We start from the raw sequence: 27,316 nt of genomic DNA, 5'->3' as shown, positions 1-27,316 counted from the left end.
AAGAAGAAGGTAAAGTATCACTTTTTGCAGATAATATTCCTATACATTGAAAACCCCAAAGAACTACAAAAATGACTACTAGAAATCAATATGCCAATACAGTAAAGCAGTCGCAGGATACCAAAATTACATACAGAGTCCATAGCCCTTTCTATATGCCCACAATTGAAACATTTGAGAATAAACTCAAAAGGAATAATCCCCCTTCAACGATTGCAAACAAAAAATAAAATACCTAGGATAAACATAACAAAGAATGTAAAGGACCTTATATAATGAAAACTACAAACTTTGTTAAGGGAAATCGAAAAAGGTATCAATGAGATGGAAGAATATTCCTTGTTCTTGGATAGAAGAATAATATAATCAAGATGGCCATATTACCCAAAGCAATATACAAATTTTAATGCAATTCCCATCAAAATTCCAATGAACATTTTTTAAAGAAATGGAACAAAAAATTATCAGGTTTATATGGAACTATAAAACACCCTGAATAGCCAAAGTAATCCTAAGGAAAAAGAAAGAAGCTGGGGCATTACAATACCTGACTTCAATTTATATTATAGGGCCACGACAATCAAACAGCATGGCATTGGCAAAAAAATAGACACTCAGACCAATGGAACAGAATAGAAAGCCCAGAAATAAAACCACATATATTGGTCAAATAATTTTTGATAAAGGGCCAACAACACACAATGGAGAAAGAAAGCCTCTTCAACAAATGGTGCTGGGAAAACTGGAAAGCCACATGCAAAAGAATGAAACTCGACTACAGTTTGTCCCCCTTGTACTAAAATTAATTCAAAATGGATCAAAGACCTAACATAAGACCTGAAACAATAAAGTACATAGAAGAAGACATAGGTTCTAAACTCATGTACCTGGGTTTAAAGAGCATTTTATGAATTTGACTCCAAAGGCAAGGGAAGTGAGGCAATATAAATGAATGGGACTACATCAGACTAAGAAAGTTTTTGCTCAGCAAGAGAAACTGACAACAAATATAACAGACAGCCAACTAAATGGGAAATGATATTTCATAACAACTGCTCAGATAGGGGCCTCAATTTCCAAAATATACAAAAGAACTCATAAAACTCAACAACTAAACAAACAGAAAATCAATAAAATAAATGGGAAGAGAACATGAACAGACACTTCTCCAGGAAGAAAATGCAAATGAGATCTAGCTATCATTTAACCAAGACATGGTATAATAGCAAATGTTGGAGAAGCTTGTGGGAGAAAAAGTGAATCCTCATCTCACTGTTTGGTGGGTATGTAATGTAGTACAACCATTATGGAAGAAAGTATGGTGGTTCCTCAAAAATCTGAAAATAGAACTGACCTTATGTACCCAGGCAATTCCTCTACTGAGTATATACCCCCATAAACTCAGAAACATTGATACGTAATGACACATGCAGCCCCATGTTTTGTTGCAGGCCTTTTCACAGTGGTCAAGACATGGAAACAACCAAAAGCCCCTTCAATAGAAGACTGGATAAAGAAGATGTGGCACATATACACTGTGGAATACTATTCAGCCATAAGAAATATGACATCGGATCATTTACACAAAATGGTGGGATCTTGATACATTATATCGAAGTGAAATAAGTAAATCAGAAAAAAAACCAAGAACTTGCAATATTCCATACGTAGGGTAGGGGGACATAAAAATGAGACTAGAGAAATTGATAAGAGTGTGGTGGTTACAGGGTGGGGGAAGGGAGAGGAAAAGGGGGAGGGGGAGGGACACAAAGAATACTAGATAGAAGGTGACAGAGGACAATCTGACTTTGGGTGATGGATTTGCAACATAATTGATTGACAAGATAACCTAGACATGTTTTCTTTGAACATATGTACCCTGATTTATTGATGTCACCCTAGTAAAATTATTAAAAAAATAAAAATAAAAAAATGTGAAAGGCACAGATTTAATACAAATCCAACTCCTTCTATGCAAAAACAAAAAAAAAATAAAAATAAAAAAAAATAAATAATGGGTTTACAATGAGATCAAGGAATAAATCAAAAATTTCCCTGAAACAAATGAAAATAAACATATAACAACTCAAAGTCTATGAGACACAGCAAAAAGCAGTCTGAGAGGGAGGTTCATAGCATTACAGGCATACTTTAAGAAGCAAGAAAAAGCTCAAATAAACAACTTAACCCTAAACTGAAAAGAACTAGAAAAAGAACAACAAATAAAGCCCAGAGGAAGTAGGAGGAAGGAAATAAAGATCAGGGCAGAAATAAATGACACAGAGACTAAAAAAACAATATAAAAGATCAATAAAACCAAGAGCTAGTTCTTTGATAAGGTTTACAAAATTGATGAACTTTTATCCAGACTCATCAAGAAAAAAAGAGAGAGGACTCAAATAAATAAAACTACAAATGAAAGTGGAGAAGTAATAACTGACATCGCAGAAATACAAAGGATTATAAGAAAATACTATGAATATCTATATGCCAAAAAATTGAACAACCTACGGGAAATGGATAAATGACTAGAAACATACAATCTTCCAAAATTCAATCTGGAAGAATCAGAAAACCTAAACAAACCAATTTCAACAAATGAAATTGAAGCAGTTGGACCAGATAGCTTCACAGGTGAATTTTACCAAACATTCAAAGAAGAACTAACACCTCTTCTTCTCAAGCTATTTCAAAAATTTCAAGAGGGAAAACCTCCAAGCTCCTTTCATGAGGCAATGAGGTAAGCATTGTCCTCATTCCAAAACCAAGTAGACACTCCAAAGAAAGAAAACTATAGGCCAATATTCCTGATGAACACAGATGCTAAAATTCTCAACAAAATATTAGCAATCTGAATCCAGCAATACATAAAAAAGATCACACATCATGATCAAGTGGGATTTATTCCAGGGAGGCAAGGCTGATATAATATTTGCAAATCAATCAATGTGATTCATCACATAAACAAAAGGAAGGATAAAAATCACATGATTATATCAATAGATGCAGAACTACTAGACCTAATAAATGAATTCAGCAAGGTGGCAGGTGTTGGGCAGATAAAATATATTATGCTCACTTTGTTAAAGATGGCGCTGCCCATGTGGAAGCCCATCACCCAGGTGATTGCTTGGGATGGGCGTGATTGTATGATATTAATGTGTGTTGGGGGAGGGCTTTCGCACCAAAAGTTTTTAAAAGGAAGAGAGATCACATTGTTCGGGGAGAAGAGGGATTACATTCTAGGAGTAGCCCATGCTGTAGGAGAGCAGAGTAAGGCTACGTGGAGGAGAGGAGAGGCAGCCAAGATGGAGGAATGCTGAAGAAGCCAGTTTGTGCAGAGAGAAGAAGATGGGGAACAGAGGTGAATAAGGCTAGTGAGCTAGAAACCTTTGATTCTAGGAAACTCGAATAAGTCAGTAGCTTTGTGAGCACTGAATGAGTGGGTTTTGGAGCCCAATGTGTGTTTTTACTTGCCTGCTGGGTGCAAGCTAGGATTAAACGTAACGGCCCACCAGTTTTTGGCTCCGTTGTTTCATTACCGACTATTCGAATTCAATGCAAACCTGCATGGGCCAGGCTGCTGTGATGGTGGTTGTGGCTACTGGCTTTACAGCAGGATATAAAATTAATATTCAGAAATCAGTGGTATTTTTATACATTAACAATAAACTGTCAGAAAGAGAAATTAAGGAAACAATCCCCTTCACTATTGCAACAACAAAAAATAAAGTACCTCAGAATAAATTTAACCAAGGAGGTAAAACACTTGTACTCAGAAAATTATGAGACATTAAAAAAAAGAAATCAAGGAAGATATAAATAAGTAGAAACATATACCATTTTCATGGATAGGAAGAATTAACATCATTAAAATGTCTATCCTACCCAAAGCAATCTATACATTCAATGCAATTCTATTAAAATATCAATGGCATTCTTCAAAGATACAGAACAAATATTCCAAAAATTTATATGGAACCAAAAAAAAAAAAAACCCCACAAATAGCCTCAGAAATCTTGAAAATGAAGAATAAAGTGGGAAGTATCACACTTTCTGATATCAAGTTATAATACAAGGCCATTGTAATAGAAATCACTTGGTACTGGCATAGAACAGGCATACAGATCAATGAAACAAAACAGAGAACACAGAAATAAACCTACGCCTTTATGGTCAATTGATATTTGACAAAGAAGGTAAGAGCTTACAATGGAATAAGGACAATCTCTTTAATAAATGGTGTTGGGAAAATTGGACAGGTACATGCAAAAAAAATGAAACAAGACCACCAACTTTCACCATTCACAAAAATAAGCTCAAAATGGATAAAAGACTTAAATGTTTAAGTCATAAAACCACAAACATCTTGGAAGAAAACATAGGCAGTAAACTCTTCAATATCTCTCGTAGCAATATTTTTCTGATATATCTCCACAGGCAAGGGAAATAAAGGACAAAATAAACAAATGGGGTTATATAAAACTAATAACTAAAATTTATAAAGAACTTCTAAAACTCAACACCAGGAAGGCAAACAATCCAATTAAAAATGGGCAAAGGAACTGAATAGACATATGAAAAAATGTTCAACATCACTAATCATCAGAGAAATGCAAATTAAAACCACAATGAGATACCACCTCACACCTGTCAGAATGGTACTCATTAACAAATCAGCATACAATAAGTACTGGTGAGAGTGTGGAGACAAGGGAACCTTCCTGCACTGCTGGTAGGAATGTAGACTTGTGCAGCCACTATGGAAACCAGTTAGGCATTTCCTCAAAAATTAAAAATGAAACTGCTTTTTGACCCAGCTATCCCACTTTTAGAAATATATTTTAAGAGTACCAAATCACTGATTCAAAAGAAGATATGCACCCCCATGTTTATTGCAGCATTGTTTACAATAGCCAAGAACTGGAAACAGCCCTGTATCCATCAGTGGATGAGTGGATTAAATAGCTGTGGTACATATACACAATGGAATAATACATGGCTGTGAAAAAGAAGGAAATCTTACCTTTTGCGATGGCATGGATGGACCTGGAGATTATTATGCTAAGTGAATAAGCCAGGCAGAGAAAGAAAAATATCATATGATCTCACTTATATGTGGAATCTAATGAACAAAGTGAACTGAGGAACGGAATAGAGGCAGAGGCAGGGTCACAGGGAGCAGAAGAACAGCTTTCAAAGGGAAGGGAGTGAGGGTACAGGATCAGAGAAGGTGAAGGGATTAGTGAAATTATATATACATAACACATAGATACAGCTAACAGGACAGCAAGCCCCAGAGGGAAGGGGTGGAAGGAGTTAGGGGGAGGGGAGCAAATGGGGTGTAATGGGGGGGCATGTGGTTGGGGAGTGAGGGTGTTATATTGAGTGGGACACTTGAATCCATGTTAACACAATAAATTAAAATAAATAAAAAAAGAATTATATCACAAAAAATAAAGATTGAAAAAAGTGCCGTAATGACTTAGAGAACAATATCAAATGGTCTAACATATGAGTAATTAACAGTCTCAGAAAAAATAAGAAAAAATAATGACAGCCTGACCAGGCAGTGGGTCAATGGATAGAACATCAGACTGGGGCACAGAGGACGCAGGTTTGAAATCCTGAGCTTGCCGGCTTGAGCACGGGTTCATCCAGCTTGAGCACAGGGTCACCAGCTTGAGCATGGAGTCAGTGGCCTGAGCATGGGATCATAGATATAATTTTATGGCTGCTAGCGTGAGCCCAAAGGTCGCTGGCTTGAAGCCCAAGGTCACTGGCTTGAGCCCAAGGTCAGTGGCTTGAACAAGGGGTCACTCACTCTGCTGTAGCCCCCAGTCAAGTCACATATGAGAAAGCAATCAATGAACAACTAAGGTGTCACAACAAAGAATTGATGCTTCTCATCTTTCTCCCTTCCTGTCTGTCTGTCCCTATCTGTCCCTCTCTCTGACTCTCTCTGTCTCTGTCAAAATAATAATAATAATAATAATAATAATGACAAAATTGTCACAAGACACAAATTTACAGATTCAAGAAGTTCAGCAAACACTAAGCAGAATAAATGTGAAGAACATACCTAAAAATGTCATTGTCAGCCCTGGCCGGTTGGCTCAGTGGTAGAGCGTCGGCCTGGCATGCAGGAGTCCCAGGTTCGATTCCCGGCCAGGGCACACAGGAGAAGCACCCATCTGCTTTTCCACCCCTCCCCCTCTCCTTCCTCTCTGTCTCTCTCTTCCCCTCCTGCAGCCAAGGCTCCACTGGAGCAAAGTTGGACCAGGCGCTGAGGATGGCTCTGTGGCCTCTGTCTCAGGTGCTAGAATGGCTCTGGTTGCAAGAGAGCAATGCCCCAGATGGGCAGAGCATCGCCCCCTGGTGGGCGTGCCGGGTGGATCCCGGTTGGGCGCATGCGGGAGTCTGTCTGACTGCCTCCCCGTTTCCAGCTTCAGAAAAATACAAAAAAAAAAAAAAAAAGAAAAAAAAATGTCATTGTCATACTGCTGAAAACCAAAGATAAAGAGAAAATCTTGAAAACATTCAGAGAATAATAACACATTACATATAAGGAAGGGACATTTCAAATTGCCAATGACTTCTTATCAGTGAAATTGGAAGCCAGGTGGTGGCTCAGTGGATAAAGCGTTGGACTGGGATGCGGAAGACACAGGTTCGCAAACCCGAGGTCATCAGCTTGAGTGCAGGTTCATCTGGTTTGAGCAAAATGCTCACCAGTTTGACTCAAGGTCGCTGGCTCAAGCAAGGGGTTACTTGGTCTGCTGAAGGCCCGTGGTCAAGGCACATATGAGAAAGCAATCAATGAACAACTAAGGTGTCGCAACGAAAAACTGATGATTGATGCTTCTCATCTCTCTCTGTTCCTGTCTGTCTGTTCTTATCTATCCCTCTCTCTGACTCTCTCTCTATATCAAAAAGAAAGAAAGAAAGAAAGAAAGAAAGAAAGAGAGAGAGAGAGAGAGAGAGAGAAAGAAAGAAAGAAAGAAAGAAAGAAAGAAAGAAAGAAAGAAAGAAAGAAAGAAAGAAAGAAAGAAAGAAGGAAAGAAAGAAAGAAAGAAATTGGAAGCCAGAAGGCAGTAAATAACATCTTTAAAGTGTGGACCCCAAAACATGTCAAGACAGAATTCTATAAACAGAAAATATTCTTTAAAAATTAAGGTAAAATAAAGACATTTTAAAGAAAAGAAAAGTAGGATAATTCATCACTAGGAGAAATGAGATACAAGGAATGCAAAGGAAGTTCATCAGGCTGAAGGGAAATCACACCAGATGAAAACTTGAATATTCAGGAAGGAAAGAAGAGTATCAGAAATAGTAAATATCTGGGTAAATATATGACAGTTTTTTTCTTAACTTCTTGGAATGCATATGACTGTTTAGATAAAAAATTAGACCCTGGCCAGTGGCTCAGCAGATAGAGCATTGGCCTGGCGTATGGGCGTCCCAGGTTCGATTCCCAGTCAGGGCACACATGAGAAGCAACCATCTATCTGCCTCTTCCCCAATCTCTCTCTCTTCTCTCCCTCTTCCTCTCCTGCAGCCAGTGGCTCAATTGGTTTGAGCATGGCCCTGGGTGCTGAGGATAGCTCTGATGGAGCACATCATCCTCAGGCGCTGATAATAGCTCGGTACTTAGTACTCAAGCATTGGCCCCAGACAGGGGTTGCTGGATGGATCTCAGTCAGGGTACATACAGCAGTCTGCCTCACTATCTCCCCTTCTCCCCCCTAAAAAAATAAAATTAAAACATTGTTTTGTGAGGTTTATAATTTTGCAGATGTAATGTGTGATAATCAGGCCATAAAGGCAAGAAAGGAGATGAATGGCCCCAAACTAACACATCTGAATTGAAGGGATATTAGCTACCATATTTCCCCATGTATAAGACGCACCCTTTTTTGAAAAATTCGGGGTCTAAAAACTGGGTGCATTTTATACAGTGGTTGTAGCATTTCAAATGCCACAACTGAGGCATTTGATGGAACTGAGGATGAGGCAATATATGAAGACAGTGATTTGTCATCACACACAGATGAGGACAAGCTGATGGATGGAAGTTTTGTCAGTGATGAGGAGTTGTATAAATTTTATGATGAACAAAACTTGAGTTCAATAACTTTATGTAATACATTTTTATTTTTTATTTTTATTTTTTTCTGAAGCTGGAAACGGGGAGAGACAGTCAGACAGACTCCCACATGCGCCTGACCAGGATCCACCTGGCACGCCCACCAGGGGTGACGCTCTGCCCACCAGGGGGTGATGCTCTGCCCCTCCGGGGCGTCGCTCTGCCGCGACCAGAGCCACTCTAGCACCTGGGGCAGAGGCCACAGAGCCATCCCCAGCGCCCGGGCCATCTTTGCTCCAATGGAGCCTTGGCTGCGGGAGGGGAAGAGAGAGACAGAGAGGAAGGAGGGGGTGGTGGAGAAGCAAATGGGCGCTTCTCCTATGTGCCCTGGCTGGGAATCGAACCCGGGTCCCCCGCACGCCAGGCCGGCGCTCTACCGCTGAGCCAACCGGCCAGGGCCATGTAATACATTTTTAAAAAAATTTCAGGCCCCATAATTAAGGTCCATCTTATATACATGGGAGCATCTTATATACATGGGGAAATAGAGTATAACCCAATCTAATGATTGGTTCTCCATAGGAAAAAAAGATATTCATAGCATATCCTAACAGCCACAGTCCCTAAGGAGGATTAAGCAAAAGCCAGGCTTGAGAGAGCAGGGAAATGATTTGAAAGGATTCACTAACACATCCCTATGGAAGCCTGGCTAAGTCTGGTGAAACCTAAGCCTTTACAAAGGAGGTTCTAGTGGGAGTAAAAGTAGGGACAACAGTATTGTTTATGGAAGCCTATGAATCCAAACTAGCCACTGCCATCACAAACAGCATTAGATCAAAGGACAACAGATCAAGATTCATGTTAGCACAATCAGTTATTTGTACTCGTATTAATCTAATCAGCTATTGCTACTAAATTAGGGAGGTCCCCAAGATTACCCTCAGGTTCCATGGTTCACTAGGAGAACCCATAGGACTCAGCAACCATTGTACTCATTGCTATGATTTACTATAGTGAAAGAATGTAAAGTACAATTAGCAAAGGTAAAAGGCACTTGAGGTGAAGTTCAGTGGAAACCAGGCTCAAGCTTGCAAGGTTCTTTCAGGAGTTGCACAGGATGCATTTGATTACCCCAGAAACAGGCTGTGACAAAACATGTGAGGTTGCCAATTAGGGAAGCTCTTAAAGACTTAGCACCCAGGATTCTTATGGGGGGCCGACCACGTAAGCAGCCTCTGCCTAGCACCTGTCAAAATTCCAGACTCCCAAAAGGAAAGCAAGCGTTTAGCAGAAGCCCATGGTTTCTACAAACAGTTCAGGCACAATGGATCATTCCTATCAGTTCATGGTAGCAACTGTCCCAAACTCTAAGTTCCCAGAAGCCCACCAAGGGCCAGCCATGCAAGCTAACCTTTTCAAAGATAGCACCGTATGTTTGCTATATTAACTTTTTTCTGTACCACTACATAAGTATGAGGACTCTAATAGTGAAAGCCAGGATGTGAGCTCTGGTTTTCATAAGAAACTGCTTCCAGTTCCCCCAACTTTCTAAGCTGCGTGCCCTAGTACCAGCTCCCACTCATATTTGGGCTAGCTAACTTAGCCTTGGTTCCCAGGCATTTCTAGATCAGCAGCCCGAAAGACTACCTTTTTGGGTATAGGCTAGCTGGCCCAGCAAGTTGACATCATCACACTGATGATGGTTACTGTGATATTGACCCCATGCCGCTATGTCCCTAAGCCCTCATCTACCCGTGCTGGCACTGCTAGAAGAGGAACATCAGCAGGAGACATCGGGATTCAGAAGACTGAGGAGACTTCAGGGCTGAGAATTCAGGAGACTTGAGACTTGAGACTTAGGAGACTGGGGGTTGGTGGGAGCATCAGAAGCAGAAATAGCAGTAGTAATAGGAGCAGAAGTAGCAGAGATGAAGCAGCAATAAAGCATTCAAAAATGTACCACCTTCCTCCAGCTCCTCGTGCTTTGCTTCACCTTGGGGATCTCACTGCCTAAGCCATCCCTTGTGGAGCAGGTGTGCTCTGACAATAAGAAACAACTACAAAAGTCTCAGTATCTTATCACAGTAAACATTAATTTTTCTCAGTTAGATGTAGGCCGTGGCTGTGCTAGGCTAGGCTTTAGCTTTGAACTGGGTTCAGGTCTGCTCCATAAACATTCATGATTCTGAGAACCGTGGCTTCCTGCAGGCATGTTCTTCTCATGGCAGTTGGCAAAAATACAAGAGGGTAAGCAAAATCATGCAAATGCTTCCAAGGGCTCTGCTTATATTCAATTCTTCACATTCCATTAGGCAACATTAGTGGAGTGAGAAACTTTCTTTTATCTACTATAATAGGGAGAACAGCAAAGTCACATAGCAAAGGTGTGAATGTATAATAATTGGGAAAAATAATGCAATCTACCATAGTACCTAGGGACCCTACCAAAGTCAGGGTAGGTGAAGCTGGAAGCATCATCTAATCACCTTTGAAAAGGGTATTTTTATTCTTAGTTTGTTTATTAGTTTATTTCAATACCTATATCCAAATGAACCTTGAAGTAGGCAGGAAAAATCATGCAACTTTAGTAATATTCTATGCAAGTTCTTTAGCAATAATAAAAATAAGTTAACATTACTCTGTGCTTACCATATGTCAAGAGTGTTATATTTAGTCCTTGGTTGATGTCATAAATACCATTTTACAGATGAGAAAACAGAGGCCTAGAGATTTGACCAAGGTTGTAAAGTTTATAAGTGGTGAAGTCAGGATTTGAATCCAGGCATCCTAGATCTGGAACTTTCCTTTTAACCACTATGACATTTATTTTATATATATATACATATATACTTTTTTTTTTTACAGAGACAGAGAGAGAGTCATAGAGAGGGATAGATAGGAACAGACAGACAGGAATGGGGAGAGATGAGAAGCATCAATCATTACTTTTTTGTTGCGACACCTTAGTTGTTCATTGACTGCTTTCTCATATGTGCCTTGACCATGAGGTTACAGCAGACTGAGTAACCCCTTGCTCAAGCCAGCGACCTTGGGTCCAAGCTGGTGAGCTTTTTGCTCAAACCAGATGAGCCCACGCTCAAGCTGGCAACCTCGGGGTCTCGAACCTGGGTCCTCCGCATCCCAGTCCAACGCTCTATCCGCTGCGCCACTGCCTGGTCAGGCTATATACATATTTTTAAATTTAATATAGAAAATTAACTTTAACAGGGTAACATTGATCAATAAGAGTACATAGGTTTCAGGCAAACATTTCTATAGCATTTTAACTGTTGATTATGTTGTGTGCCCATCACCCAAAGTCAAATCATTTTCCATCACCATATATCTGTCCCTCTTTACTACTATGACATTTCAAGTACAGTGCTTGGGCACATATACCATGTTGCAATGCTTCGATATTGGAGTACCAAAGCATGTTAAATTGTGAAAGCACCATCAAATCTGCACATGATTCACATGGGCTCAGAGTTGAGACTTAATTTGTAAAGAAAAGAACATTTTTATCCTATTCAACTAACATACCAAGAAAACCTGACTTTTTCCCACAGAAACATATCAATATACTGTAACTCAACTGTTTAATATCAAATTTATTTAAATTCAAACTTTGTCTTTGAAGAACTATTATATAAATACATTTCATTGATCAAAATAATTTCTAAAGTTTCAAAGCCAGTTTGCCTTTCTACTTTCTAGACTAGGTCAAGTATCTGTTATATGTTACTCTCTTCTTTGACACTTTACAGTGTCATGTCTTCAGACAAGAAAAATAATCACAAAATAATCAGAATTTTTTTTTCATTTTCATTAACCAAACATACTCAACTGCATTCAATAAACAATTTAACAACTATGAAGTGTGTCCTTTAAGAAGCAAGAATTCTGTAATGCAAATATAGTACAGTACTTCCATCACACCCAGAGTTTCTAGTCCCTCCCTCTATGATTATGAGGAGGTGCATTTTAATTAGAGACATTAATTTCTGTTAAGTTGTTTTCTAAGCTTAATAAATAATGAAAGTATTGTACTATTTATCAGGAATCACTAAGGACCTAATGTTAAAAGGCATGTTCCTGCAAGAAGCAATGGTCTGCAAAGTGTCTCATTTGAAGATGAACAAATACTACTGTAGGAGATAAAGTCCTGAGCCTACCTGAGAGAGTCGATTGCAGACCCATTGTAGGGAATCCAGAGGGTTTACTAACAACAGAAAATGTTATCTAGATGTACTCAGATTAGAAAACGCAAGGTCGCCTGATCTGTGGTGGCACAGTGGATAAAGCGTCGACCTAGAAATGCTGAGGTCGCTGGTTCGAAACCCTGGGCTTGCCTGGTCAAGGCACATATGGGAGTTGATGCTTCCAGCTCCTCCCCCACTTCTCTCTCTGTCTCTCCTCTCTCTCTCTCTCTCTCTCTTTCTTTGTCTCTCTCTCTCCTCTCTAAAATGAATAAATTAAAAAATTAAAAAAAAAAAGAAAACGCAAGTTCTACATGAGAGAACATCTCTGTCCTCAAAGAATACCACTACCGGCCCTGGCCAGTTGGCTCAGCAGTAGAGCATTGGCCTGGCGTGTGGAAGTCCTGAGTTTGATTCCCAGCCAGGGCACAAAGGAGAAGCACCCATCTGCTTCTCCACCCTTCCCCCTCTCCTTTCTCTCTATTTCTCTCTTCCCTTCCTGCAGCCAAGGCTCTATTGGAGAAAAGTTGGCCCAGGCGCTGAGAATGGCTTCATGGCCTCCGCCTCAGGCATTAGAATGGCTCCGGTTGCAGCAGAGCAACAGCCCAGATGGACAGAGCATCACCTCCTGGTGGTCATGCTGAGTGGATCCCAGTCAGGCGCATGTGGGAGTCTGTCTGTCTGCCACCTCCTGCTTCTCACTTCGGAAAAAAAAAAAAAAAAAAAGAATGCCACTATCTGCCATAAGCTAAAAGTTAGAAATGAAAGAAAAAAAGAAAGGACACTGCCGAATGTCAGCTACTTGGAAAACCAGTTTGAAAAAGTGAGGTGTGATACCTTAGACTAAACATGAATGATGAGGAGACCCAGACCCAGACTGTGTTCTTCAACAATGTCCAGGGCATTTGGAACTAAACAGTTACTCAGGGAAAGAGGAAAGTGCTTAGTTCAAGGGTTTTCATTTATGTTTATAAAAAATCTTCACTTTTCCTGCCAGTTTCCAAGAGCTCTGCCACTTATCTAAAAAATGTGATTCTCCTGGCTTGAAGGAAATACAAAATCAGGAACTCTAAATGGATTTACAAAATTCTCCAGAATACAGAATAATGACAATGGAAAACAGAAACTGCTGGCAGATTTCCACTTAAATTTAAGCCAAATTTCAAATACTTTAATGGAAAGAGAATCATATACATTGTCTTAATTTAATAAGTATAGGTTATTCATACCACCACATCAAATTGTCCATATAATACAATTTTAAAAAACAAAATTTTCTCATGGGAAGTATTTTGATATTCATAGGATAAATTTCAATAAAATTAAAATTTCACTCTTAAGAATACTAATTACTGTATGAATCCTGTATGGACTCAAGAGTAAATGGCCAACCCTATTTTCAGTTATCACTTTAAAACTTTAAATACCATTATATAATGTTAATTAAGATTTGAAAGAAGGAGTGACATCAGAGAAATAGCAGTGTGAGGGATACTCCTGATCTCTCCCCTTAAAATTTCAACAAATTCAACAACTAAACACAGAGGAAAAAAACCTTAGGAGCACCCAAAATTTACACACATCAGATAAAGGCATGATTGGGTGAAAAAGTGGCTGAATATATAAGATGAAGGATGGGGCATTTCGCATTCCTCACAGATCTGAGGTAGCGGCACTCTTGGTTGGAGCTGGGCGAAGAGGAGAGACTGAACTAGTGGTGATGGAGCTGAGTTAGGGTAGGCGCCCAAACAAAAGAAAGAACACACTGGCTCTGCCTGAGATCAAGGACACTGGGCACATGCACGAGCAGAGGGATCCACCTAAAATTGCCAGCACAGGGTGCCCACGTGGGCCGTCACCAGCATTTTTGTGCATTCCCAGCTCCATGATCACCAGTACTGCGCTAGCGGCTCCACCTAGCATCACCAGCACCAGGAGCGAGCAGGCGTGTGTGCGGGCCGAGTACATAGCCCAAGACTATCAACGTTAGGCACCTGCATGGGCACCAGCATCTTTGGGCACTCCGGCTCCATGATCCCCTGCACGGGGCGCCTGCAGGGACAGGGGTGCTTAGCCCAAGATTATCAGTGCTAGGCAACTGTGTGGGCACCAGTGTCTGTGGGCATTCCCAGCTCTGTGATCTCCAGCACCGTGTGCATGCATAGGCCAAGACCCTTGGCCTGAGACTGTCCACATTGGGTGCCTGAATGGTGGCTGTAACTGTCAGTGTGTACTGCTGGAGTTGTAAGAATTTTAAAGTGATAACTGAAAACAGGGTTGGCCATTTATTCTTGAGTCCGTACAGGATTCATACAGTAATTAGTATTCTTAAGAGTGAAATTTTAATTTTATTGAAATTTATCCTATGAATATTGAAATACTTCCCATGGGAAAATTTTGTTTTTTAAAATTGTATTATATGGACAATTTGATGCGGTGGTATGAATAACCTATGCCTGTTGTGGGCTACCAAGCAGAGCAAGTGGGAAAAGACCATGGAGATTAAAGTTGCTGGGCACTGAGGCATGCTAGATATGCCTGCCAGTGAATAGAATTTTGCCTGTGTGTAACAGAACGGCACTTGGTGCCTGGTGTGTGCCTTGCCCTGCCTGTTCTCACTGGTGGCTCTGGTTGCCACTGCCTTGCCCAGAACTGTGCTTTGAGTGGCGCTGGAGGGGGGACCTTGCTGTGCATAGATTCCCTTGCTGTGAGGACAGTAGCTGAGGCGGACCCCACAGGTAAGTCTCCAGACTGCTAGCTCCAGTGGGAGGGGTGTGTGGAGAGGCACCTGGAACTGAGACTGCCATTGCCAGAGCCATATAATTGCAAAGCCCTAACAAGTCCCACCTGCCAATGGGACTGAGGCCCAGCCAATGTCACTGCCACAGCAACACACCAGCAGACCTCTGCCCAAGAGCCCCACAGAGGAAAACTAGTAGTACAGTGCCACCTGCTAAAAAAAGGGAAGAATCTACCTCTCAAAACCAGAAAAAATTACATTTTTTTAATGCTTTCTATCATTTTTACTTCTTTCCTTTTTCTTTTTTCTTTTTCCTTTTTTTATTATTTTCCTTTTGAACTACATGATCCATAGTTGTTACATTTTTCATTCTTTTTTTGTGTGAGGGTTTCATTTCAGAAAACATTACTTGTTCTTTTTTCTTTCCCTATTTTTGTATTTTGGTTTTTGTCCTTTCTTTCTCTTTATTCTCCCTTCTCATTTCTTCTCCTATATTTTTTCTTCATCATCATCATCTTCTTTTTTTCTCTCATCCGATCATCATTTATCATCAAATTATTATATTTTGGACTCATATATTTCTTTTTGGCATTTTGTTTGTTTTTGATTTCATTTTTTTCTCTCTTTTGCCATCTCTACTCAGTTCCTGCTCCTTGTTCTCTGTAGTTTTTGTTTCACTTGTCATTATAGAATTTTCATTTTTTCACTGTATTTTTTAAACTTCCATTTTATTTTCTCAATTATCTCTTATTAGTGTTATTAAAAATACCACTCTCAAATGCCATTAAGGAAAAAGAAATTAAATATCATGGATACAAAAGACAGAGATGCAGCTCAGATAGATGATAAAAAATCTCTAGAAAAATATTTTAATTACTTGGAAATTTTGGAATTAAATGACAAGAAATTCAAAATTGAAATTCTAAAAATACTCAGTGAAATACAAGAAAGTTCTAAAAGGCAATTTAATGAGCTCAAAAAACAATTTAATGAACAAAAAGAATACTTCATCAAGAAAATTAAAACTGCAAAAAGGAACCAAACAGAGATGAAAAACTCAATACATGAACTAAAAAATGAGGTGATAAGCTTAGCTAATAGAACAGGCCAGATAGAAGAGAGAATTAGTGACCTAAAAGACAGGCAACTAGAGATACTACAGACAGAAGAGGAGAGAGAAGAGAGAATCACAAATTTTAAAAAATGAGAAAGCCCTACAAGAATTGTCTGACTCCATCAGAAAAAACAATATAAGAATAATGGGTATATCAGAAGGAGAAGAGAGCCTGACTGGCCGGTGGCACAGTGGATAGAGCATCAGACTGGGATGCGGAGGACCCAGGTTTGAGACCCCAAGGTCGCCAGCTTGAGTGTGGGCTCATCTGGTTTGAGCAAAGCTCACCAGCTTGGACCCAAAGTTGCTGGCTTGAGCAAGGGGTTACTTGGTCTGCTGCAGCCCCACGGTCAAGACACATATGAGAAAGTGATCAATGAACAACTAAGGTTTCACAATGAAAAACTAATGATTGATGCTTCTCATCTCTCTCTGTTCCTGTCTGTCTGTCCCTATCTATCACTCTCTCTGTCACTGTAAATAAATAAATAAATAAATAAATAAATAAATAAATAAATAAAATGAAAAGGAGAAGAGAAAGAAAAGGAGAAAAGAAATGGAGAATATATTCAAACAAATAATTGATGAGAATTTCCCAAGCCTGTTGAAAGAATTAGAGACTTGAACACAAGAAACAAACCGAACACTGAGTTACCTTAACCCAAACAGACCTACTCCAAGGTACATCGTAATGAAATTATCACAAATCAATGACAAAGAAAAATATCCTCAAGGCAGCCAGGGAAAAGAATACTACAACATATAAGGGAAGGCCCATTAGGTTATCATCAGATTTCTCAGCAGAAACTCTGCAAAGCCAGAAGAGAGTGGACTCCAATATTTAAAGTACTGAAAGAGAAGAACTTCCAGCCAAGAATACTATATCCATTAAAGCTTTCTTTCAAATATGAAGGGGAAATAAAAACATTCACAGATATAGAGAAGATGAGAGAAAAGAAAGCCTCTTCAATAAATGGTGCTGCAAAATTAGAATGCCACATGCAAAAGAATGAAACTTGACTACAGTTTGTCCCCTTGCACAAAAAGTAATTCAAAATGGATCAAAGACCTAAATGTAAGATCTGAAACAATAAATTACATAGAAGAAAATATAGGTACTAAGCTCATGGACCTTGGTCATAGAGAACAATTTATGAATTTGACCCCAAAGGCAAGGAACGTAAAGGCAAAAATAAATGAATGGGACTATATCAAACTAAAAAGCTTCTGAACAACAAAAGGAACTGACAACAAAACAAACAGGCAGCCAACTAAATGGGAGATGATGTATGCAAACAGCTCCAATAAGGGTTCATATCCAAAATATATCAAGAACTCACAAAGCTCAGCAACAAACAAGCAAACATTCCAATTAAGAAATAGAGAGAGGACCTGAACACACACTTCTCCCAAAAGGACGTACAAATGATCAACAGATATATGAAAAGATGTTCATCTTCACTAGGTATTCAAGAAATGCAAATCAAAACTACAATGAGATACCACTTCATACCTGTTAGATTAGCTATTATCAACAAGACAGGTAATAACAAGTGTTGGAGAGGCTGTGGAGATAAAGAAACCCTCATTAACTGCTGATGGGAATGTAAATTAGTACAACCATTATGGAAGAAAGTATGGTGGTTCCTCAAAAAATTAAGCATAGAACTACCACATGACCCAGCAATCCCTCTACTGGATATCTATCCCCAAAACTTATAAACATTGGTACGTAAGGACATATGCAGCCCCATGTTCATCGCAGCACTGTTCACAGTGGTCAAGTCATGGAAACAACCAAAGTGTCCCTTGATATAGGATTGGATAAAGAAGTATATACAATGGAGTACTACTCAGTTATAAGAAATGATGACATAGTGACATTTATGACAACATGATGGACCTTGAGAATGTTATACTGAGTGAAATAAGTAAATCAAAAAAAGGTAAGAACTGTATGATTTCACACATAGGTGGGATATAAAATTGAGACTCATGAACATAGATAAAAGTGAAGTGGTTACCAGGGGGAAGGTAGACTGGGTGAAGGGGGTGGGAGAGGGATTGGGGGAAGGGTATAAAGAGGGACAAATATAAGGTGACAGAAAATGATCTGACTTTGAGTGATGGTATACAACATAATTAACAGTTCAAATGGTATAAAAATGTTTGCCTGAAACCTATGTATTCTTTTTGATCAATGTCACCCTGTTAAAGTTAATTTTCTAAATAAAATTTTAAAATTAAAAAAAAGAAAAATCTTTAAATTATGTTCAATAAGGAAATGCAAACATGGTTTTTTTTTACATATTGTTTTTGACAAGAATATAAAATACACACAGCTGCTAAGTTTTGTAGGAGTTAACTGACTAGAGAGGATGAAAGGAATTCAGTTAACTTATATTTATGTTATGGGGAAAATACGATTATTTCAAAATATCTGAATCATTAAATGTTAAACTTATTATCTAAACATTTGCTATCAAGTAGATGAAGAAGTTCCCAACATCAAAATCAATCAAAGCCTATGAAGTCTCTTTCTGCCAGTTTCTGAAAGCATTATTAGCAAGGAGGTGTGGGCCAGCAGCGCAGCACCTTCCCAGGTGAGCTCAGGACTTAGCTGTCTGTCCCTCTCCTCTCTGCCTACCTCTAGGCTTCAGAGAACCGAAAGGAGCGACTCCTCACAGGAAGTCTGGGCTGCCCTAAGGTGAACACAGCCCCCACTGGCAGGATGCTCAATTATTAAAGAAGAGCTAAAATGTGCTCATCAAATTTCAAGACACGAAAGAAAACAAACAGAGAAAAATTTTCCACACACATAGAAAAGTATTTGGGTAAACTGTCAGGCTATCCAGTTAGTAGAACAATCTAGAATTAATCAAAATGTTACAAAATTTTACTCAATAGCAACAATAAAAAAAACACAAACGACTCTATTTAGATCTCATAAAGTAAAATGATAAACCTACATAAACAGTTTTAGGTATCATAAAATTAGAGACAAATAACTGGACAATGTAATAGCTTTTTCTAGGTAATACATAAACCCATTCCAAATTGCACAGCCTGTTAAAGTAAAGAATTATTCATTTTGACCCATGGGCCAAATCTGACATACCACCTGTTTCTGTCTACGTCCTGAAATTGCTTGTGCCTGCTTTCATGCTATAATGTCAGAGTTAAGACGTTGTGACAGAGACTGTTATGGCCCCCATGGCCTAGAATATTTATCATCTCTTCCTTTGCAGATCCTCTGCCCTATATAATCAGAAATCTTAAAACAAACATGTAGGCCACATTGCTAGATCATGATGGTCTCAAGGGAAGAAAGAACTTGACTTCTTTATCATGTAGGGCAGTGCTGGTCAACCTGGTCCCTACCACCCACTAGTGGGCGTTCCAGCTTTCATGGTGGGCGGTAGAGGAGCAACCAAACTATAAATAAAAAGATAGATTTTTAACTCTAGTAAGTTGTTTTATAAAGATTTATTCTGCCAAACTTAGCGAAAGTCCGACATAAAGTACTTGGTAAGTAATTATTATTATATGCTTTAACTTACTATAACTCTGCTTTATAAATTTTATAAAGTAAAGTTACTTCCCTACTTTATAAATCACCATTACTGTGGAACCGGTGGGTGGCTACAAAATTTTACTACTAACAGAGAAACAAAAGTGGGTGGTAGGTATAAAAAGGTTGACTACCCCTGATAGGGCCTTCATTACAAACCAATAACAGAGTTGCAAGAAGAAATGTTCCAAGTGTTGTGAGGGAATTTACCATTTGGAGAAACAACTGTTCCTCCCACTGGTTTTGGTGGTTCTTCCTACCTGGTTTTCATCCTCTTCATCTGAAGTGGTAGGGACAGTTCCACTGGGTCTGTTGGGTTGGTAACCTGTCAACTTTTCTTGAAAGGACCACTTGTTCTTTTGAACTGTTGTGCTTTCCTCATCACTTTCTGGGTCATTTTTCCATTCTTTCATCATTTCTAACACATTGGTTGGTCTCGCCGAAGAAAGTGTATTGCCCTAGTGTTAACAATGAAGTTTTGGTGTTATAAACAGTTTGAAAAATTTAAAGGATTATTACATTTTTTAGTAATGCATTCTCCCAAATTCAGTAAGTCACATGGAAAAATTATAATGCCAAATAAATGGTAAAACTGCTGCAGCTTATTGGGCACACTGCCTGTACTGAGAAGGACACGAGACAGGGCATTCCCTGGATCCAAAGACCCCCTTTTGCACTGTTCTTACAAAAGAAACAGGGAAGCTGAAAGAATGAAAGAAGTTCCCCAAAGTCTAGTGGATCCAACACTAAAGGCAAGCCTAAATAATATCAAAATGTCTAGGTAAAAAAAATATAAATTCAGTTGATTACTCAAGTGCTATGTCCAAGAATATAGATGTTGGATTAGAAAGCCCTTAGTTGAATGGAAGATTTAGATATAAAGTGGTCCTTTGATTATAACTGATTCAGTACACTCTTTTTATCCAAGACATGACTATATAGTTAAGCGTCTACGGCCATACCACCCTGAACACGCCCGATCTCGTCTGATCTCGGAAGCTAAGCAGGGTCGGGCCTGGTTAGTACTTGGATGGGAAGACATGACTATACAATATCAAAATTGATCACTTTATATTAACTAGACTTTTCTGAAATATAATATTTCAGTTAGTGCCAAGAAATACATGAATAAAGTCTCAAATGGCTTTTGCTAGACTAGGTATACCTTAGATATACTTGATACTTTTTTCTTTCTTTTTTTTTTAATTTTTTTTTTTTTACAGAGACAGAGAGTGAGTCAGAGAGAGGGATAGACAGAGACAGACAGACAGGAACAGAGAGAGATGAGAAGCACCAATCATTAGTTTTTCGTTGCGCATTGCAACACCTTACTTGTTCATTGATTGCTTTCTCATATGTGCCTTGACCGCAGGCCTTCAGCAGACTGAGTAACCCCTTGCTGGAGCCAGCGACGTTGGGTTCAAGCTGGTGGGCTTTTGCTCAAACCAGATGAGCCCGTGCTCAAGCTGGCAACCTCAGGGTCTTGAACCTGGGTCCTCTGCATCCCAGTCCAACGCTCTATCCACTGCGCCACCACCTGGTCAGGTTTTTTATTTTTTTTAGAGTATTTATTTAAGATTTTCTTTTTATTCATTTTAGAGAGGAGAGAGAGAGATAGAAGGGAGAGGAGCAGGAAGCATCAACTCCCATATGTGCCTTGACCAGGCAAGCCCATGATTTTGAACTGGCAACCTCAGCGTTCCAGGTCGATGCTTTATCCACTGCACCACTATAGGTCAGGCATTAGGTACTTTTTTTCCTAACTCAGACTAGTAGAGAAAGTTTGGACAAGAAGTTTGGATTACATTTAGATTAAAATGGGTAGCTCAAATGTGAGTAGAGCTATGGATTGATTCTAAATTAATTTGGTATGTGGGTGGATTGAAGCCCTAAGCACAGGTGACACAGAATACTATGAGACAGGGTTCTTTAAAGTCAGCCATCTGAGTACACTGTTGAGGATTTGTAGAGCTTAATATATTCATGGTTAAATGCAAACATTAAGTAGTAATAACTAAGTGAGGATCATTATGCAGTTAACTCCCTGTGGTTCTTTTATTTCATTCTGTTTTAAGAAGATCTCTATTCCTATCAATTTCATAGCATCCTACTTTTGAGTGCACTTATGCACCCTCTACCATTTACTTTCATAATGCCATAACCATGCCTTCTGCTAACCCATAGCCTATATTTCCTTTAAGGCTCAATTTAAGAGCCACCTCTGTTAAGTATCCCAGAGCTCCTAAAGATGTTGTCAACTTAAATTCAAATAAAGCACTGTCAGAGGCTCAAAGACCATAAAAGAGTTGAAATCATGTAGAATGGTAGATAGTCTCAGAGCTCTCATCTGAATGAGTTCTGGTCTCCTGAACTCTGGCAACAGCACTGCTTGACCCCTATGATCCATCCAGCCTCTATGACAACTCCCTGGGTTCATCTTGACCTTCAACCCTACTTTTCATGTAATCACAGTGTTCAGAGTCCTGGAATGCTAGTACACAAAACTTTGCCTCAACTTGATTCTTTCACTAGCAGACAGGAACAATCTAATATGTATGTCTGTAATCCCCATCCTCAATTACCCTTCCCTGATTAACTCCCCATAAATTAACTCTTGGGATATTATAGTAGTCACTAATGCTGCTCACCTAACACTCCTTTCTTCTAAGCACATGGTAGAATTGCACTTTTCTACTTCTTTTGAGACATGACCGTGTAACTTTTTTTGGCCAGTGAAATGTGGTTGGAAATGGTATGTATCACTTCTGGGCGGCAACTTTAAGAGATAGCATGCAATTTATCATGTTCCTAATTAGTAACTATAAAAGCACAGAAATGAGACCTCCTTCAGCCTGGGTCCCAGAGTGAGGACACAGTAAGAGAGAGTCTCCTCTCTCTCTTCCTTCTCTCCTCCCAGCCAATGTTCCTGTAGACATTAAGAGCACTGAGTTTTGAGGGTCACTTGTTACTGCCACATAATCTAGCCTATCCTGAGAACGCAAATAAACATTTACATTTTGGAAGTTACCTCTAAGATGTCTTTAAAAGAGTGAACCTGCCCTGGCTGGTTTGCTCAGTGGTAGAGTGTCGGCCTGGCGTGCAGGAGTCCTGGGTTTGATTCCCAGCCAGGGCACACAGAAGAGGCATCCATCTGCTTCTCCACCCTTCCCCCTCTCCTTCCTCTCTGTCTCTCTCTTCCCCTCCCACAGCCATGGCTCCATTGGAGCAATGTTGGCCCAGGCACTGAGGATGGCTCTATGGCCTCTGCCTCAGGCGCTAGAATGGCTCTGGTTGCAACAGAGCAATGCCCCAGATGGGCAGAGCATCACCGCCTGGTGGGCATGCCAGTGGATCCTGGTCGGGCGCATGCAGGAGTCTGTCTGACTGCCTCCCTGTTTCCAACTTTGGAAAAATACAAAAAAAAAAAAAAGAGTGAACCTACAGTACTCCCAACAAAATTGTCATTACTAGAGAATCACATGCAATAAGTACCATGTATTTGGTAGCCCACTTATTTAGTCAATGTTTGCTTTGCACAGTCCCGATATGCATGAATTTCAGTCGTCCTTACTTAAATAATATCAACACTTAGAATTTCAGTCACCATGGTATATTAACTACAATTACATAAAGTTCAATTTCACTGGTAGCTCATTAATCCATAATCACTATGCAAATGACACATGTGCAGACACTGTGCATCTGCTATTCAGTCCACACACAGACAGCAAAGTGTGCAGTTGTGTTGTCTTCCTGTCTAACCACGGAACTTGTCAACAAAGATGAAAGTGCAGTAATAAAATTAAAAGTGATAATGCTGGAAGGGAAATTCGAATCAAATGCAAATGAAATAATAGAAGAAACTGCTGACCGTGGGAACAATGACACTACCACCATTTGAGAGAATTTAGATACCCAACCAAAGGAACATAGTGGAGCAGTGGTGGGATTCTGCCATTTTGCACCGGTTCGGCAGAACAGACACCTAATTTTTGGTTGAGTTCGGCGAACCAGTTGTTAAAATGGCACTTGCAATTCCTGAAAATGTTTAAAGAGCTAAAAATATTGTCAGGACAATTGATGTGAGTTCAGCAGAAGTGAAAAGGGTTTTTTCAAAGATGAGCATCATAAGTTCAGAGAAGAGAAGTCACCTGTTTCTAATATATCAGACATAGGATCTATTAGTCTAATCGGCCTACCTCTAAAGGAATGGGATCCTACTCCTACAGTAAAAAGATGGTTAAGGATAAATCACACAGCCGATGATGCTCGGATAAAAGCGAAGAAAATTGCAAGTGAGGATGCCCATCAAGAAGCAATATGGAGCCCTGGCCGGTTGGCTCAGCGGTAGAGCGTCGGCCTGGCGTGCGGGGGACCGGGGTTTGATTCCCAGCCAGGGCACATAGGAGAAGCGCCCATTTGCTTCTCCACCTCCACCTCCTCCTTCCTCTCTGTCTCTCTCTTCCCCTCCCGCAGCCAAGGCTCCATTGGAGCAAAGATGGCTCGGCCGCTGGGGATGGCTCCTTGGCCTCTGCCCCAGGCGCTAGAGTGGCTCTGGTCGCGGCAGAGCGACGCCCCGGAGGGGCAGAGCATCACCCCCTGGTGGGCAGAGCGGTCGCCCCTGGTGGGCGTGCCAGGTGGATCCCGGTCGGGTGCATGCGGGAGTCTGTCTGACTGTCTCTCCCCATTTCCAGCTTCAGAAAGAAAAGAAAAGAAAAAAACAAAAAACAAAAAAAAGAAGCAATATGGAAATATCTTAGATAACAGTTTTATGTTTTCTGTCAGGTATTATTTAATATTTTTAATTGATATTTTAAAACTCTTATAACATAATCTAGTTTTGTGTACCTCTTTTATTGTTCTTATTTAAATACTAAATGCATTAAATAAACAACTACCTTGTGGTATATCTTTTTTTTTATATTTAAAATGGTCATTAGGACAGAGAACCGGTTGTTAAATTATTTTAATCCCACCACTGTAGTGGAGGCAAAACTTACCAACATAAATGAGGTGAGTGATTGTGACAGAAAGGATGAATTTGCCCCAGAGAAGGTGACACCTGAGGAATATCTAACATTTAAAGAATTTTCAGAGATGTTTCACGACACTGAAAGCACAAAGGATAAAATGTTGGAAGTTGCTCTGGCCAGTTGGCTCAGTGGTAGAGCATCAGCCCGGCATGTGGATGTTCAGGGTTTACACAGTAGAAGCAACTGTCTGCTACTCCACCCCTTCCCCTCTCTTTTCTCTTCTCTTCTCTTCTCTCTCTCTCTCTCTCTCTCTCTCTCTCTCTCTCTCTCTCTCCTCTCCTCTCCTCTCCTCTCCTCTCCTCTCCTCCTGCAGCCATGGCTCAATTGGAGTGAGTCAGCCCCAGGCACTGAGGACAGCTTCATGGCCACTGCCCCTAAAAAAAAAAAAAAGGCCCTGGTTGCAAAAGGGCAAGGGCCCCAGATGGGCAGAGCTCGACCCCAATTGGGCTTGCCTGGTGGATCCTGGTCAGGGTGCATGCAGGAGTCTGTCTCTGCCTCCTCTTCTCTCACTAAAAATAAAATAAAGTGTTGGAAGTTTATCCAAACTTAGAAAAACAGTATGACAGTTTGCCAAGGCATAAAAAAGATGCTTTCCTCTGTATTGTAAGTTATATGACAAGAAGGCAAGCACTGTTTAATGTTGATTAAGTTTTTTACCTAAAAATAAGAGTCTTTAATTCTCAAGATTTCTAACGTTTTAAATTACAGTGCACTCTGGCCAGTTCTATTTTTAACTCCCTGCGTGTTTATAACCAACAGTTAGCATGTTTTTATTATTTAACAAAAATTGGAAAAATCATGGAACAATCATCATTTTTCCTATTGATTATTAAAATCACTTTGCACAGTTTCAACCTACATTACTTTTACTACTGTGCAAAGCAAGGATTGCCTGTATTGAGTCTGCCTCTCTAGCAATCTTTCAAATGCTCAGTTTACATACAAATATACCCAAGAGCATGGTGACTGACACCCTACATGCTTTGAGTACAGTGCCTTTGTACTCAGTGAAATGACCCTGGCCCTCATTCCAAAGAGATTGTAGAAAAGAGAAAAGGATTCTGAATCAGAGCATTATCACCTCAAAAACACTCTACTATTTGGAATTTTTGTAACTCTTTGCTTCCTATATTTATAATATCCAACAGGGTATATATGGTAGTATTAATTCTAACTTTCCCTGTTATCTGAACTCCAGACAATAACTTACTAGACAATCCTCTTCTTGCTGCCAGTAGTTGGAAGAGGAATTGCATCAAATTCTTGAACTGACCAATGAATAAGTGGACATCAGCCTTTTAGGTTCAACAGAAATTACAAATGAACCAATGGCCCAAACAAGACTAGGTGGAACTGTTAGGTCAGACACTATAGACTGTATGTCACCTCACGGTCAGAACACTAACCCCTGAACTCCCTTTACTGGCTGTATTCAGGGCTTTGGCACACTGAGCTCACCAGTTATGAAGGAGCAAATGGCAAACAGGCAGCAATAATAGGTGGATGATCAGAGGCTATCACAAGCATAAAACTAACCTTTTGGTTAATAAATTTCCACTTGTTTAACAGATAATTGAGACTACTTTATTTTGAAAAACTGGGAAAATGGATAATCATAAAGGAAAAGCATCGATCAAATACTGAGATTTGGATTTAATGCCTTAGTAATTTCCACAAATGGAGACCCAAACATATGTCCTCATCTAAAAGCCTTGCCTTTTCAAGGACAGTGTTTATTAGTATTTTGTAAACAGATATTTTTTTTAATTAATAATATCTATGAGCTAAGGGGGATGGCATAAAACATAAAACTGGCAAAACTAAAAGGAAACATTCTGGTTCTTTAGCTTATAGTCATCATTTTCTACCTTTTGTAAATAGCTATAGCTCTTCATTTTGTAATGTTCACAGGAATAATTTTTTCCCAACAGAAAAATGAAAGTCAATTTATTTTTAAAAGCATACAAAATTTAAATAAAAATAATGAGATGCCAACTTTCACCTAACAGATGGATATAAAGTTTATAAAGTTCAATAATACTTTATGTTGGTAAGGGTATGGTGAAATGGGCTTTCTCATTTACTTGCTTTTTACTGAAGGGTAAATTAGCAATACCCTATATTCTCTCTGGCCAGTAATTCCATTGTTAAGAATTTATCCTGGCCAGTGGCTCAGCAGTTAGAGCATTGGCTTGGCATGTGAATTTCCTGGGTTCATTTCCCAGTCAGGGCACACAGGAGAAGTGACCATCTATTTCTCCCTTATTCCCTCTCCCCCTTCTCTCACTCTTTTCTTTCCACAGCTAGTGGCTCAATTGGTTTGAGCATAGCCCCAGGCACTGAAGATAGCTTGGTTGGTTTAAGCACATCAACTTCAGGCACTAAAAATAGCTCAGTGCTTGACATTGGCCCCTGATGGAGTTGCCAGGTAGAACCCAGTTGGGGTGCATGCAAGAATCTGTCTCACTATCTCCCCTCCTCTCACTGAAAAAAAGAATTTATCCTCTAGATATGGTGACACAGTATGCAAACATATATTTACAAGAACATTTATTGCACCACTGTTTGTAAT

At 39.7% G+C, this 27,316-nt stretch overlaps 1 protein-coding gene across 1 annotated transcript in view; it reads right to left on the bottom strand.

Annotated features, from left to right (window-relative positions):
• Positions 1 to 27,316, bottom strand: part of STK33 (serine/threonine kinase 33) — a 91,669-nt gene that overhangs the window by 13,682 nt on the left and 50,671 nt on the right. Inside the window, exon 11 of the mRNA XM_066360070.1 lies at positions 19,972 to 20,169. Within this exon, the coding sequence (XP_066216167.1) occupies positions 19,972 to 20,169 (198 nt within the window). The remainder of the gene's footprint in view (positions 1 to 19,971; positions 20,170 to 27,316) is intronic.

The sequence above is a fragment of the Saccopteryx leptura genome, chromosome 1, assembly GCF_036850995.1.
Source record: "Saccopteryx leptura isolate mSacLep1 chromosome 1, mSacLep1_pri_phased_curated, whole genome shotgun sequence".
Classification (NCBI taxonomy): Eukaryota; Metazoa; Chordata; class Mammalia; order Chiroptera; family Emballonuridae; genus Saccopteryx; species Saccopteryx leptura.
Note: the sequence above shows the minus strand (reverse complement) of the source record. Positions and strands in the feature narration are given on the sequence as shown.